The sequence below is a fragment of the Brachyhypopomus gauderio genome, chromosome 6 (assembly GCF_052324685.1).
Source record: "Brachyhypopomus gauderio isolate BG-103 chromosome 6, BGAUD_0.2, whole genome shotgun sequence".
Lineage (NCBI taxonomy): Eukaryota > Metazoa > Chordata > Actinopteri > Gymnotiformes > Hypopomidae > Brachyhypopomus > Brachyhypopomus gauderio.
Window position 1 is genome coordinate 15365508 of NC_135216.1, and position 15899 is coordinate 15381406.

At 42.5% G+C, this 15899-nt stretch overlaps 1 protein-coding gene and 1 long non-coding RNA gene across 2 annotated transcripts in view; one reads left to right on the top strand and one right to left on the bottom strand.

The window, feature by feature from the left end:
- Nucleotides 1-1519, bottom strand: part of LOC143517010 (uncharacterized) — an 18464-nt gene extending 16945 nt beyond the window's left edge. Inside the window, exon 1 of the long non-coding RNA XR_013131833.1 lies at nucleotides 1272-1519. This is a non-coding gene — a long non-coding RNA (uncharacterized LOC143517010). The remainder of the gene's footprint in view (nucleotides 1-1271) is intronic.
- Nucleotides 1-10973, top strand: part of grinaa (glutamate receptor, ionotropic, N-methyl D-aspartate-associated protein 1a (glutamate binding)) — a 17221-nt gene extending 6248 nt beyond the window's left edge. The window contains exons 2-7 of the mRNA XM_077009062.1: nucleotides 4455-4816; nucleotides 6007-6125; nucleotides 6285-6485; nucleotides 6796-6924; nucleotides 7194-7337; nucleotides 8934-10973. Of these exons, the coding sequence (XP_076865177.1) occupies nucleotides 4477-4816; nucleotides 6007-6125; nucleotides 6285-6485; nucleotides 6796-6924; nucleotides 7194-7337; nucleotides 8934-9083 (1083 nt within the window). The 5' untranslated portion in view covers nucleotides 4455-4476 and the 3' untranslated portion in view covers nucleotides 9084-10973. The remainder of the gene's footprint in view (nucleotides 1-4454; nucleotides 4817-6006; nucleotides 6126-6284; nucleotides 6486-6795; nucleotides 6925-7193; nucleotides 7338-8933) is intronic.
- The last annotated feature ends 4926 nt before the right edge of the window (nucleotides 10974-15899 follow it).

Sequence of the window (15899 nt, forward strand, 5' to 3'; positions counted from 1 at the left end):
AAACTGCAGTTTCAGCTTATTCAGAATGTTATTTCTATTTAAAGGAAAGTTTCCAAGAAAAACAACAACTAAAGCAGAAATGGTTGGTGTTGCTGATTAATGTAGCTAGGCTAACATAAGCTAGCTAACATAACCTCTGAACCAAGCTGCTTTTATTAGGTTTGAGATTGTGAGAGATTTGCATGTCCCACTTTTTGACTGTTTGAAATGGCCAGCTCATAAACTCATAAAGACAGAGATTCAGGTGAAGTAGAGATTTTGGTGAAGGCTGCGTAAATGAAAATCATTTGTATTCTTGAAATGGAAAGAAAAGAGTTGTCTTGCATGGTGTAAGACACCATTGCATGTGCAAAGAGCATGATTTGAGTAGGCTTCACCGTGGAGGCTGTTCTGTTGAGAAATAGCCTACATTGGCTGAACTCCATTTTGAAACGGTATACCAATATGGCATGTAGGAAGCATGTTTTAAAGACGGGTCCCACGCACTGGCTTCTTGTGAAGTGTGACGAGGAGGGATTGACTGGCATTAATCGTCTCCTGTCCCACTTCTAATGTGTATAAAGCCCTCAACTCCACAGGGAAACAATACCAAGGATAACCATGCAGAACTGGTGTCTCCCGCCAGACCTCTGCTGACTGATGGAGGACGCGCTACAGCTCCTCCACCTTCATTCCTCCTACAGCTCCATCAGCTGTAGGTCAGGATGGTGGCACTTACTTCACCCACCACGTGACCCATTAAAGGATTTTACTCTCCTTACTTAAACCCGAGGCAAACTAGGCAGTTACCGTACTTTTATTAGATAGATAGGGACTAAATCATCACTTAAATCCCAAGACACCGTATGTACCTTATTGCTCTTATATTTTTCATTTTGTTATTTTGACCTGAATTAAGAATAGTCTGAATATCAGGACACTAGAATAGCTATGCAAGACTAAAATGACAAATAATGAATTGCATCTTAGAAAAGGGGTTTTCAGTTCTAGTGTTTAGGGCTCACTTTGTCCTGGTATAGCACACCTGATCCAGCTCATCAACAAATGATCCAGCCCTTCATTAGTTAGATCAGGTTTGCTAGATCAAGCAAAACCTGAAACTGCTAGGCAGTGGGCCCAGGCTTGGAACTGAAAACCCCTGTTTTACAATACTTAAATTGTGTGTTGGGGGGGGGACTGAGACAATCATTTGACATAAAGTAAAATGACCAAGGAAATACTTGTAGACTATCTTAAAGTGGTGTTAAACTAGGTGAGAATGTAGGACTTACCCTGAATGCAAGAGATGTCGTCAGGTCTGGGAGTGTTTTATTAAAGAGGAAAAACAAGGTTTATATGCGATGTGCCTGGATGCACAATGTTACTCGAGTACTTTTAAAAGGAAAATATCCCAATGTAAGTAGTGATGGTTGAAGGACAAAACAATGTTAATCCCATGTCTGATTTCAATCAAATGTTTGTTTGCCTAACATTGAAAGGCTGATAGATAGTGATTGGTTGCTGATTGAAAATGCACGAGTCTTTCCTGTCTGATGTCGTTGTTAGTTACTTGTGACCATGTTGGGGAGACCTGTTTCTCCTCAGTGTTGGGAGTCTCAGTAGATTACCAAACAATTCTGCAGTCAGCTGTTTCCTGCTGTTTCAACAGAAAAATATGAGATTTAGCAGAAAAGAAATTTTGAAAGGATTGCATATATGGACTCGGATGTTTTTTTTTAAGTAGCGTGGGTGCCTGGATGTGTCTGGATGTGTGTATGTGTGTGTGTGAGAGAGAGTCTTATGTGCATTCATGTGGGTGAGCATACACATTTATTTTAGGGCTTTATGGGGACCAAATGGGCCTTTAATGATGGGGAAAAACTGCAAACTATGGACACTTTCTAGCATACCTTTATCTGAAAAACTGGCCAATAGATTTCCTTTTTTGGTTTAGGCAAATTGTGTATGAACTGCATTCATATACAAGACGAAATACCCCACAAAGACATCAATAGAAGACTGTGTGTATTTGTGAGTGTGTCAGAGAGGTAAGAGGGTGGGAGGATGTGTGGTCAGCACCCTCTGTTCTGAGCAGGCTGAGAGAGAGCACACTCAGCTCATGACGCTGACTTCACACAACCTCTTTGGGCCAGAGTCCAAACCCACTTCTGCATTCCATTGGAACCCTGCAAGACCAGTGATCTTCCAAAGGTTACAGTTGGACAATATGACCACATGTTATTGTGTTATTATTATAGCAAACACAAATGAGTAATCTATTCTTAGCATCAAGTGGGTGTTCTCATTTACTGTATATAACTATATATAACTGTATATTTTAATAAATACAAAAAAAACCCACCAACATGTGGTGTCACACTGTCAGGTTTGTATTAGAAGACAATAGAGACTTTCCCAGCAGTGATGTTGTATATAACATCGGGAGTTAACACCTCATGCACTCTGCTGGACAGATGACATTAGAAACATTAAAGTATTCTTAAGTGGCAGAACATGAAATTGCTCCTTTCTAATTTCCTAAAATGCAGTGATGGTGCGAGCAGAGCACCGACACCACGTTACACGTTACTTGTAGCACATCAGGTTTATCGTTCCCTTACTGAGAAGGACACACGTCACTCTGCACCGGCGTAATTCTGACATGTTGCCCACAAAGCAGAAGGGCCTCGCTAGTGAGGCTGAGGAGCGCAGGATGTGCTGCTAAATGGTGATGGTCCACTCATGTTCACACACGTCTCCCACAGCCCTCAAGGCTCAGAGCAGAGAGAAGGGGTGGACAAGAGAGAGAGAAAGAGAGAGAGAGAAAGAGAGAGAGAAAGAGAGAGAGAAAGAGAGAGAGAGAGAAGAGAGAGAGAGAGAGAGAGAGAAAGAGAGAGAGAAAGAGAGGAGAGAGAGAGAAAGAGAGAGAGAGAGAGAGAGAAGAGAGAGAGAGAGAAAGAAAGAGAGAGAGAGAGAAAGAGAGAGAGAAAGAGAGAGAGAGAAAGAAAAAGAGAAAGAGAGAAAGAGGAGAGAGAAAGAGAGAGAAAGAGAGAAGAGAAAGAGAGAGAGAGAAGAGAGAGAGAGAGAGAGAGAGAGAGAGAAGAGAGAGAGAGAGATGCACATTTGGGCATTATTGTTTTGGAAGATTATCAAATTCAGCAGAGTATGAAATTTCAAAGCAGTGCTGCCAAAAGTTCTGCTAGGTTTTTTTGGCCTTACTTCACTATTGTTTTGTTGATCATACATCATAACTATGAATTGTGCATTATAATTATATGCATTATAACTATGTTTTGTCTTGGGTTGTAATTCTATGGGAGGGTGGGAGAGTTAAGTTGACCATTGATGATGAGTCCCACTGGATTTGTTATTAATGCTGATGTGAACCCAGTGCTTCAGTCTTGCCCAGTGCTCCATGTGGTCATGTGCCATTCTGATAACTACCTGGAGAACTGCTGAATAAGTTTATAATGGACTAGCACTGCTGAGAGCTGCTGCTGCTGCTGTTGTTGTTGTTGTTGTTGTGTAGTGTAATGCTACATTCAAGCAGTTTGACATCAATGTCCATCCCACCTTCAAATGGGTCCACGTGTGTTTGTCCTCTTCTGTCCTTTCAGGCAATTCTGGTGATCATGCACAAGGTAAATAATAGTGTAGCCAGGGACACATGTTGCTGGTTTTGTCTGTGTTACAAACATAAAGATTTTTCTTTCATTATAGTGAGCCCAGTGCAGCACAGTAAAGAAAAACCTTTGATTATTCTTTTAATTTCACCTTTGATTGTTGAGGTGTAACCTGAATGCTTAATAGAGTAAGTTGGCCTCGCTGTGCTTACACTGGTTGTGCTTAGAGAGTTGAGGTAGTGAGTGTTCTGTTCTGGTACTGTCCAGGATTTGATTATTCACACTGAATACAGCCTGTTTGGTAACTTGCTAGTTTTTGTGAAAACCATTGCAGTGGGAGGTGATGGTATGTTGTTATTTACTTATTTATTGGTGATGAAAGTATTTGTATCTAACCTTTTTAAAAATATTTTGTACATTTTAAGAATTTCACAGTAATTCCAACAAAATGACACTGATAGAATGATAAAAATCTCAAGTCATGACATCCTGTTCTTAATCATGGGCAGTTTTCACATGTAAGGTGTGTTCTCTTTATCTAGCTTTTCATTTCCTCACAGCGCATGAGGAAATGCATGATTTTCTGCATGATTTTTTTCTTTCACTTGAATAACTTTCAGCTAAACTCATTCAGGTTTTGTGCCATAGCTGAAGATCTGACTCTGTGAGTACAGTTATGAGTACAGTTTAGTGATTAACAGCAGTCTGGATTTTTGGATTTATGTCATCAGAAATGATTAAAATGGGCAGTTGGTGATTATTTGAATCCTCGTTTGATGTAATAAAACTGTCTTTCTGTCCCTCCCTGTCTGTGTGTCTGTCCATCCATCCATCCATCCATCCAACCTGCAGGATCTTACAGAGGAACGGAGACATGTCCCAGGACAAGCCCGCCTACCCTATAATGGGGGAGAGCAAATCTCTTCAAAGTAATGTCTACGGCCCACCCCAGCCTGATGCCTTTGGGATGCCTCCACCCAACTACACGCAGGCTCCAGGTGGGGGTCCATACGCAGCTCCAGGGCCGTACGGCCAGCCGGGTTACCCCCAGGGAGCACCAGCATTTGCCCCCGGACCCTATCCGCAGATGCCCTTCCCACAAATGCCATACCCTCAGGGTCCATGCACTCAAGGTCCATACCCACAGGGGCCATACCCACAAAGCCCCTATCAGCAGGGCCCTGGACAGCCTGGCTTCGGTGGGGACCATGCTGGTAAGTAATGAGATTTCAAATCGAGCAATTATTTCAATTCAAATTTCAAATCGAGCAATTATATTACATAAAAAGAAGAATTTTCCCAAATAATTTCTCAGCAGTGGTTTTCTAAGTGGAAAAACTATGGTGCCAATTTTCAATTGGATCAAATTCACCATGAATTGTAAATGTACAGTACTCATTCATTTAGACATGTGCTCTAGTACTTCTGCTTTGAGTTTCTTCATGTTTTTCACACCAAAACTGTATCACCCCGCTGACGTGTTGCTAAGTAGTGACTCTTCATACCCTCCCATTATACCTAAATACTACTGACCAAACACCAGTTGGCACTAGCGAGCAAATCCTCTAGCCCATTGTCCAGAAACCCCATTGTAATTGAATTTTTCTTATTATTTTTCTCAGCTAAAATGCATTGTGCAGCCTAGACCATAAGACCTAGAAATACCAAACATGGCAGAAAGGTGCAGCAGGTGTGAATGACTCCGATGCTACCAATGACAAATAGGTGACATGTAGCATACATAGCAGGAAATAATAATACAACTCATTTTTCATTTGGAATAGCATTCCTCTGATCAGATGAGTGGACTGGACTGTGGGCTGATGTGGTTTTCTTTAGAGCATTAGCAGAGGTGCCTATAACCCTCACTGATCGCTGCAGTGGTGATGATGAAGGAACAGCTGTAAAGCCCTGTTTGTGAATGCACTTGTGTGACTGGAATAGGAACCTTTAGTTTGTGCTTTAAAGCCATGTTGAATAAAGAATGTCTCTGGAAGACCATTTTGATATGTCTCTGGCTTATACTAGTAGAGTGTATTTCCTTCATCTGGCATCACTTGAATTCACTGTGGAACAGGAAGACTCGTGTGTGCTCGTTATGCCACAGTTATATGCCTGGATTGGGCCAAAAAATTGCTTTCATTATTTTTTCTATAAAAAAATAAACATTAATTCCCATAAACATTGATTCCCATTTTATAATGGTTCCTAAAGAAATCTAAACTCTTATATGTTTTGTAGGTAGTTAGTTAGAAAAGTAATGAAATGTCCACCATTTATAGTTCTAAAATCTTCACCCACAACAATGAGTCATTTCATCTGCGAGCGGTGTGATATTTGGGAGGTGGTTGTTGTTTGGGCAGGTGACGGACAGCTACAGCTGGATGTCTGTTTGCTTTGTCAGATCCTATGGGCAGCCCAGGTTATCATGGTGGAGATGGGCCCCCTTCTTACTACGACAACGATGGCTTTGCTAACTCTAGCTGGGAGGACAAGAGCATTCGACAGGCCTTCATCAGAAAGGTAAGAGACTGTAGAAGTGAGTTGTTTTAATGTCAGGGATTTCAATCGTGGATATTATGTTAACGAAGCCATTATTAGCACAGAAGCTCATTTTCAAGACAGCATTTCTGAGCTGTCCTGCCAAGCTTTCTGTAACGTCTGTTCTCTCCCTGGTCCCAGGTGTTCTTGGTCTTAACCGTTCAGCTGATGGTCACATTCTCCTTTGTTGCTCTCTTCACCTTTTCACCTGATATCAAACTGTTTGTGAGACAAAACCGGTGGACGTACTATGTGTCCTACGCCGTCTTCTTTGTGGCCCTCATTGCGCTCAGCTGCTGTGGAGATTTTCGCCGCAAACACCCGTGGAACTTGGTGGCACTGGTATGATACATCTAGAACTGTACTGACCATGCATGTCGGATTTTAGTTATACACTGGACTCTGCTCACTGTACTACTGATTTACAGTAATTTAATCCAAGCTGAACCTGTACAGACTGTGACAGACTGTCCTCATGGGATCTGGCTGCTTTGTAAATTTCTCAAGGTTTCTTGCATCAGGCATGAGTGTTAAGGAATTGTGTCAGATAATGTTTCTAATCCATGTCTCTCTCTCTCTCTCTCTCTCTCTCTCTCTCTCTCTCTCTCTCTCTCTCTCTCTCTCTCTCTCTCTCTCTCTCTCTCTCTCTCAGTCCATTCTGACTCTTAGCCTGTCCTACATGGTGGGGATGATTGCCAGTTTCTATGACACAGACACGGTCATCATGGCTGTAGGCATCACTGCAGTGGTGTGTTTCACTGTGGTGCTTTTCTCCCTGCAGGTCAGTCTGACCATACGCTTCTTTTGAGCCCTCTCAGCACCTCTTAACTGCTGTTGTCTTTGGCTCTGATCATTACATGCACTTTTGTTCTCTTTTGGCTTATTTTTATCTGTTTCTGTGCTTTTGGTATATTGAACAAATTGCAGTTTTTAACCATTACCAGTTATGTGATGGTAATGGGTTTTGAAAAAATAATATGCAGTACATTTGTTTAACTGGAAAGAAAAATTTATTTTTGGTCCTGATCTTGTTTCTCTATTCCGAACCAGAGCAAATATGACTTCACTTCCTGTCGGGGTGTGCTGTTCGTCTGCCTCATTGTGCTCCTCCTCTTCTCAATCCTCTGCATCTTCATTCGCCACAAGATCCTCCACATCGTCTACGCCTCTCTGGGGGCCCTGCTCTTTACCTGTGTAAGTAGGCCTCTCTGGGGGCCCTGCTCTTTACCTGTGTAAGTAGGCCTCTCTGGGGGCCCTGCTCTTTACCTGTGTAAGTAGGCCTCTCTGGGGGCCCTGCTCTTTACCTGTGTAAGTAGGCCTCTCTGGGGGCCCTTGCTCTTTACCTGTGTAAGTAGACCTCTCTGGGGGCCCTGCTCTTTACCTGTGTAAGTAGGCCTCTCTGGGGGCCCTGCTCTTTACCTGTGTAAGTAGGCCTCTCTGGGGGCCCTGCTCTTTACCTGTGTAAGTAGACCTCTCTGGGGGCCCTGCTCTTTACCTGTGTAAGTAGAACTCTCTGGGGGCCCTGCTCTTTACCTGTGTAAGTAGACCTCTCTGGGGGCCCTGCTCTTTACCTGTGTAAGTAGACCTCTCTGGGGGCCCTGCTCTTTACCTGTGTAAGTAGGCCTCTCTGGGGGCCCTTGCTCTTTACCTGTGTAAGTAGACCTCTCTGGGGGCCCTGCTCTTTACCTGTGTAAGTAGGCCTCTCTGGGGGCCCTGCTCTTTACCTGTGTAAGTAGACCTCTCTGGGGGCCCTGCTCTTTACCTGTGTAAGTAGACCTCTCTGGGGGCCCTGCTCTTTACCTGTGTAAGTAGAACTCTCTGGGGGCCCTGCTCTTTACCTGTGTAAGTAGACCTCTCTGGGGGCCCTGCTCTTTACCTGTGTAAGTAGGCCTCTCTGGGGGCCCTGCTCTTTACCTGTGTAAGTATTCCTCTCTGGGGGCCCTGCTCTTTACCTGTGTAAGTAGAACTCTCTGGGGGCCCTGCTCTTTACCTGTGTAAGTAGACCTCTCTGGGGGCCCTGCTCTTTACCTGTGTAAGTAGGCCTCTCTGGGGCCCTGCTCTTTACCTGTGTAAGTAGACCTCTCTGGGGGCCCTGCTCTTTACCTGTGTAAGTAGGCCTCTCTGGGGGCCCTGCTCTTTACCTGTGTAAGTAGACCTCTCTGGGGGCCCTGCTCTTTACCTGTGTAAGTAGACCTTGGTGTGCATACTGCACCCATACCTCATATGGTGGGACAGGTAGAACATGGGCTCCATTGTATGGGAAGACATGGACTAACATAATAATAACTATGTAAGTTGTAATTATGTAAGGTGCTCTTCAAGAGTCAGATGCTGTAATTGTTGATGGGGGTGTGTACAGTACATTGTGCCCAGAATGCTGCTATATATATTTAATGTACACAATTTGATAGGTCCTCAATGTTTGGCAGACCTGCATCTATTTATTAATATGACGGCATGTGTTAAACTACCCAGCATTGTACTGGTATAACTGCAGTTACAGCTGATATCTTGGCCTCATGTTATGGTGATGAGATGGCTTAAGAAGACTAAGGTTTGGTCCAGTTTGGACTTTATTTTGATATCAGTTTGTCAGAAGTCAGGAAATGAAGATCAGGCTGACAACATGCTAAATAGACACCATGTACACATTATACTACATGGAACTACACAAGTTCACCAATTTCTTGTTGTATGTTAACATGATCTGAACTTTTTCAGACATGAAGGTTAATAATGTCATGGTTTTGAACGGACATTGCAACTAAACGTTTGTTTGTCTTCCCTTAGTTCTTGGCTGTGGACACTCAGCTTCTCCTAGGCAACAAGAAGCTGTCATTAAGCCCAGAGGAGTACGTGTTTGCTGCGCTAAACCTCTACACTGACATCATCAACATATTCATGTACCTCCTGGCTATAGTGGGCCGCTCCAGGGAGTGAGGGCTCCCCCTGGTGTAGTGAGTAAGAGGTGCACCCTACCACTCCCGGAATTATCCTGTTGCACTTTTCTTGTCGTGTTCCATATCGATCCCACACCCTTTACTCCTGGTTTCTCAACATGTCCGCTGTTTAGCCGATGCATATGGTGGTCAGACCAGTAACTTTACGCATCCAGCAGGCCTGGCATGGAAAGCCGCAAGGGGATTGTGTATTTTAACTTGATCAATTAAAGACCCATTTAAAGTCCTCTTCATTGTCCACCATGTCCTCTGCCTGCTCAGCCCCTCCCGGTGAAACAGCTTCTGTGTGTCTGAAAATGTTACAGTGTAGTAGGACTCTCCAGTCGCATTCAAACTGCATGAGCAGAAACCTTTTGGCCCTGACCCCTGTGAGCTTGGCACTCCGTTGTTTAACACTGCGGGGGGAGGAGGACAGGACGTGGACAGAGAGGATGTGTTGAGTAGAGAATCATGGGGTCAGAGTGGGATGGCTAATCGCACCTTACCTCCTCGATTCATCCCCACCAGTTCATGTACTGGTACTCTGCATGGTAAGCTAAAACGGCAAGAATGGCAGAACTAACACATCAGACACACCTGTCCAAGTAAGCTTATTATGTAGCTGTAAATAGTAATGATGACCAGCCACTTCCCTCTGTTAAAAGCATGTCTGTAGGAATGCCTGTGGTGCTCCACAGAGAATACATGAGACCACCTCTTTGGAAGCAAAGACCAAATATGTGCTGTTGGGATGAGGCGTAATAGACATGGACTTAAAACTCAACACTAAATGCCAATATAAATCCTGTGTAAATATTCAAACATATATATATATATATATATTGTGGAGACACACTGGAGGGATTTCACCCCCTTAAGTATGGTTGTGTGGAGTGTGATTTTTGTATAGTTCCCTAGGTCAGTATTAAAAATTCCATGAATGTTGCTTGACATGTTCACCCTCTGTCTCTTCCTCCTTGATTTAATTGTGAACGTTGTTGCATATTTATGTAATTCTTTTCCCCTTCATTTTACCTGATATGCTGTGTTTGTATACTAGATTTGTTTTAATACTAGATCATTTCCTCCCCCCTATAACAGCAAGGTAAAAGATACAACTAATAGCTTGTCATTGATTAGCAGAAACAACATAGTTTGGCTTCTGTGCTGCATTATTTGTGACTTATTTATTACACTTTACTGTAGTATGCAATGCTGTCATGGAGAACTAAACAGTATGGTTGCTTTTCGGTTTGCTGAGGTTTGCTGAGTTACATCTGAGTAATTCAGTTCATGCTAAGTAGATCTCACTCCTGGGGCTCTTGAGTGACTGATGTATCATCCATTCCATCTAATCCCCTTCATTATCATGGTGAAATTGTCATATGATGATACATTAGCTTTGTAACCCTGGAGCCTCGAGACGTGTTCTGATAATGCTTACTTATAAAATGTGTAGCAAGCTACGAAGGGAGACTAGAAAACCTCAGCAAATGATGGAAACTGAAACGAACATGAAATTACCAGAGGACACATGTAAATCTTTTGTACATTAAACTTGTACACAGTTATATGCTCAGTCAGTGGCTGATTTTGGCTTGAATGTGATTTGACTAAATGTCCGGTCTCCAGCCACATAGTACTGTTTAATGTCAATCTACAGTTGCATGTTCCTTTAGTCAGCATGTGAAAACTGGACTAGCTGTTAAAAAAACATGTCTGAAGATCATTCTTAATTTTACTGATGTTGTGGAGCCCTATTTTATTAATTTGATTTAAGAAATGTAATTAACCCTTGTTTAACTGTGGTGGATTGAGGTGTGTACAATACATTTTGGCTGTGTGGTGGTCTTTGCACTGTAAATTTGCATTAAAATGAAACTGGATTGCATTCATCTATACAACTGTTTGCTTTTCACTAAAAGAGATGCATTAAGACAGCACAAGGATTAAAAAGGAAAAGGGAAAAACTCCTGGTTTGTTTTAACATGAGTAAAATAAACAAAATAAACTTTGTTCTGCTGATATTTTGAATGACCATAAAGGGAGTACTTATAATGCCTTATAATAAAAAAAATTATGTGTAAAATGTGTTTACTTTAAAAAGACTAAATCCTGAAGTAACCCACAGCATGTGATGTCTAATTTTACAGTGCAGTGCTCGTGGACCCGTGGGTTGTGCACATTTTTATACCGGTCTAGTTTCACCCACACCTCTGCCACATGATGGTCAGCAAATCCAGCTGTGTCAAGTTTATAAAATAAATAACAATCCTTAATGAATCCAGCGATAAATATCAGAAATGCGATTTATATTAAAAAAACTGCTGCAAATCCCAGTCTCAATGTAAGTTTCAGGAGGACACGGGGATGGGACGAGCTCCTAATGACTATCGATGCAGCACCTAGTGAAAAGTAACCTATATTTGCCATTACCACATTTTTATCACTGGATAGGCTGATGTAGAATGAATTGACATTATCCATCTAATCATTCACAAGTTCTTACTGTTGCCAGGGTGTTAAACGAAGCGTTACCGCGGATAAATCCCATTTAACGTAGTTTCAGTCTAAATATTTACATTTACATTTACATTTTATGGCATTTGCCAGACGCCCTTATCCAGAGCGACTTACATTTTATCTCAATTTTTATACAAGTGAGCAATTGAGGGTTAAGGGCCTTGCTCAGGGGCACCTCAGTCATGGCCTCAGGTCTAGAAAATAGCTGCATTCAGAGTGCTTTACTAATTTGTAGGCATATGATCAATCTGATCATATTGGGCTCCTTTACTAATTTGCAGGCATATGATCAATCTGATCATATTGGGCTCCTAGTTTGGTAACGCTGGTGCGCAGTGTACATCTTAATCGTATTATCTTATCTGAACTGTGATGTTACATGCATTCAAGATCTGATCTGAAATAAATGTCATACTCTAAATGTACCTAGCTATGCGTTTCGTCAGAAACGTGGTTGTATTAAGCAATATTCAGAATGGTGTTAAAATTGGATTTTAAGGCTGCGTTCTTCACAACTTAGGCCGTAGCTAGTTAAATATACAGAAATGTAAAGCAAAAACGGTCGATTGTTCATTCTGTATCCAGTGGCGGACTTAGCAATTTGGAGGCTCAAGGCGAATTTAGCTAGGGGGCCCATCAACATTAATATGCGAGAAATAAGTTCAGGTTCACACTACAAGATTTTAGGCTGGTTTTTCAGTCGCCGACTGTTTTTGTAGATCGCCGACAGAAACTGTGGTCGGAGGCAAATCAGGGATCACTCGGCGCTCGCTCAGTCGTGTAGCATGAACTGCTGAAAGACGCTCGCCGAGCCGTCGCCGAGTGGCCGCCAACTAATCGCAAACGACCGGCAGATATCTAGCATGTTTAATATCCAGCATGTTTCATATCTAGCCCAGTCGGCGACTGTGAGTCAACAGCAGCGTCTAGCTTCATACAACTTGACTACAAGACTGTGTTTAAGTTATTGTGACAGCACTGGAGAAATAGTGCGATTGACTATATATATGTTCACTGCAACGGAGAGATGAAATAATTCTGGCAATTTGGGACTATGGAGTGGTTAAACGGTAAAAAATAATAATAATAATAATAACGAAAACGTGGAGCACATGTACGTTGTTTTTATTTTCTACGTGGTGTTGCTGGTTCTCGCGAGTGTTTCATTTTCGTGTTCTCGTGTTTTTGGACGGCAGCCAGATGAGTCGGCGATTCCCCAGTTGTTCGTGAGCCCGCGTCGCCGATCAGTCATGTAGTGTGAAAGCCACAACAACTGAAAGACTCGCAATTACAGCACAACCAGTCGTGTAGTGCGAACGGCACAAAAACCTGATGACTGAAAAGTCGTGTAGTGTGAACCTGGCTTTAGCTAGACAAGGGGGCCCTACAGTGGGAGGGGCCCAAGGCAATTGCCTAGCAACGCCTCTATGCAAAGACCGCCTCTGCATACAAGTGTTATATATAGACAGGCCCGTAGCCAGCATTGTGATGGGGGGGATCTTTTTCCCCCAAAAGTGGACTTCATTTGGCTCTCTACTCCAATGCCCCCTAAATACGTGAGCGCACTTCAAACCCTTTATTTACACATATTTTATTCATTATAAGCAAGGTTGCCAACTTTTCAAAATCACTAGGACTGAGATTTGATTTGGGGGCGGGGGGGGGGGGGTGTGTATGTCAAACGTTGACCGGGGGGGAGTTATGTCTTATATGTTTCCTCTATGCTGTGCCTAAAGCGATCGATCGCCAGTGGTTGGCGCCAGAGCGAACTAATAACTCTTGGAATCATAGATGTAGATCGGAGATAAATAAACTAGATTTTTTTTTCAGCATGAGAAATCGGATGTATGTTGTGTGAGCGTGTGAAAACGGTCAAATGCGTGTGTCTTACGCTCATTGCGTGAGAGTTGGCAACACTGTTATAAGTTTGTTGTGAGTCTGTTGTTGCTGTCCTTATTTGTTCGTCTGTATATTCACCGGAGATTAACAATTCATTCATTGAATAGCCTACCTATCTTGAGGGGCATGTGTGTACGGAGGGAGTTTGCGGGGGCGGCGGGGGGGGGGGGGGAATCGAACGAACCCTTCGATCCAAGTATGTCTCGCTGCAGCCTGCAGGAAGGCGGAGTTGGACATCCAACCCCGCCCACATCCAACTCCACCCTCTAATGCGCTCTCGTGCGCCAACCCACTACTTCTCCATTCGAGAACTGTGGCACTTGAACATATGCATAATAACTCACAAGTGTTCAAGAGACACGTCGTTGCGCTTAATTTACACATACCTCGTTTACTTTGTGTATCGTTCCACGTATGTTATTCATTATTTTTATTTATTGGGTGGCGAACGTAAAATGTTGACGGGGGGATGTAAAATGGACACAAATTAAGTATTATATCGCGATGATCGATCGCCGGTGGTTGGCGTCAGAGCGAACTAGTAACTCATTGAATCATATATGTGGATCTGAGGTAAATAAACTAGATTTTTTTCGGCGTGAGAAATCGGATGTGTGGTGTGAGAGCGTGTGAAGACGGTCAAATGTGTCTCACGCTCAATGCGTGAGAGTTGGCAACTCTGCTACACAATTAAAATGGTAATGTTTACTGTTTACTGATAATGTTGGTAATGTTGGTAATGGAGAAGGGGTGTAATCAGGGCTTAATTTGAGCCGGATCAGGATCCGAGAACTCTTTCATATCACTAGAGTTGTTCAGGTGTGTCACCATTTGCGAAAGTGGGCTGGGCTGCTTGAGTACACTAAACACCAACATTATTACACCCAGTGCTTAATTTGTAAATCAAACGATGCCGGAACGCAAACAGCGGCATGAGACACAGGGTCACTGAGGCCAACAATGTCACCGGATCGCACACAAAACGCAACGCTTAGGCGCACAAATGTCAAAATAACAAGCCAATTCGTATATATATAAATTACTTTTAAATTATTTACGTTTGTTTTGTAAGTGTTTTAAGTGCCGACGTGCATTTTAAGTGCATTTTCAAGTACTTTAGCCTAAATTCCAGCACTTTTCAAATCTGAAACACAAAGCAACATTAAAATTGGTCAGGTAAATGTTCCTTCCCCTGTGTTTGAGGGGTGTTTCTTTATACTACCACATATCGTTTCAGGAGGACACTGCAAAGAATGTGACGCGCGCTACGGTCACTCACGAAATTATAAATAGCTTTATAGGGGAGACATGGAAAGGCATCGCTAAAAAGGAGAGCTCCATTTAGGAATGTGGATCTTGTGTTTAAAATGTCTTTTATAGAATTATTTGTTCAATTAATTGGTTCAACGCAGACAGATTTATTCATAACTTATAATTAGTAGGCTTGAAAGTTATCGGATTGAGGCAGACAGTTCCCGGAACGCACCCTTCAAAATGGCAGTGTTGTAGAGACCAAGAGTGGCACGATTAACACTATTCTGACTAACGGCTAAGCACATTATGATGTTGCCACCACGCACCCCAGGGACACTGACGACGGCTAACTGTCTTATCATGTGCCTTTCCCTGTGCCTTGTTTTAGTAAAGTTCACTGCTGCTACATTAATATTTATTTTATTGCTGTACCTTTGGGTAAGAGAGTAATGTAATTTAAATCATTTGTATGTCCTGTACATATTCAGAACTGACAATTAAACTATTCAAGAAAAATCTAAAAAGATTGTACTAAGACTTAAATTATTCATGTGGGATAATAAAGAAAAACATACATTTTGGTCAATAACATGTGAGTGTTTTTCTTGGCATCTGTTAAACTAATTAAAATCTGGAAGTTCTGTTTACTGGGAGCAAAAACAGTCCGAGTTTCGAACGTAACATGGGCGTGGCTTCGGACTTGAGAAGAGGGTGGAGTTGGATGTGGGCGGGGTTGGATGTCCAACTCCGCCTTCCTGCAGGCTGCAGCGAGAGGCTTCTCCTTCGATCCCCCTGGCTACGGGCCTGATAGACCATAGTATATACAAGTGTTATATACCGATCAAGGGCTACCTACAAGTGTTATATACCGACCCGACCAAGGGCTATATACAAGTGTTATATACCGACCATAGGCTATGTGTAAGTGTTATATACCCACCATGGGCTATATACAAGTGTTATAAACCGACCATGGGCTATATACAAGTGTTATAAACCGACCATGGGCTATATACAAGTGTTATATATCGACCATGGGCTATATACAAGTGTTATATACCGACCAATGGCTATATACATGTTATATACCGACCAAAGGCTATGAACTAGTGTTATGTACTGTTATATTTTGTGCGCTGCG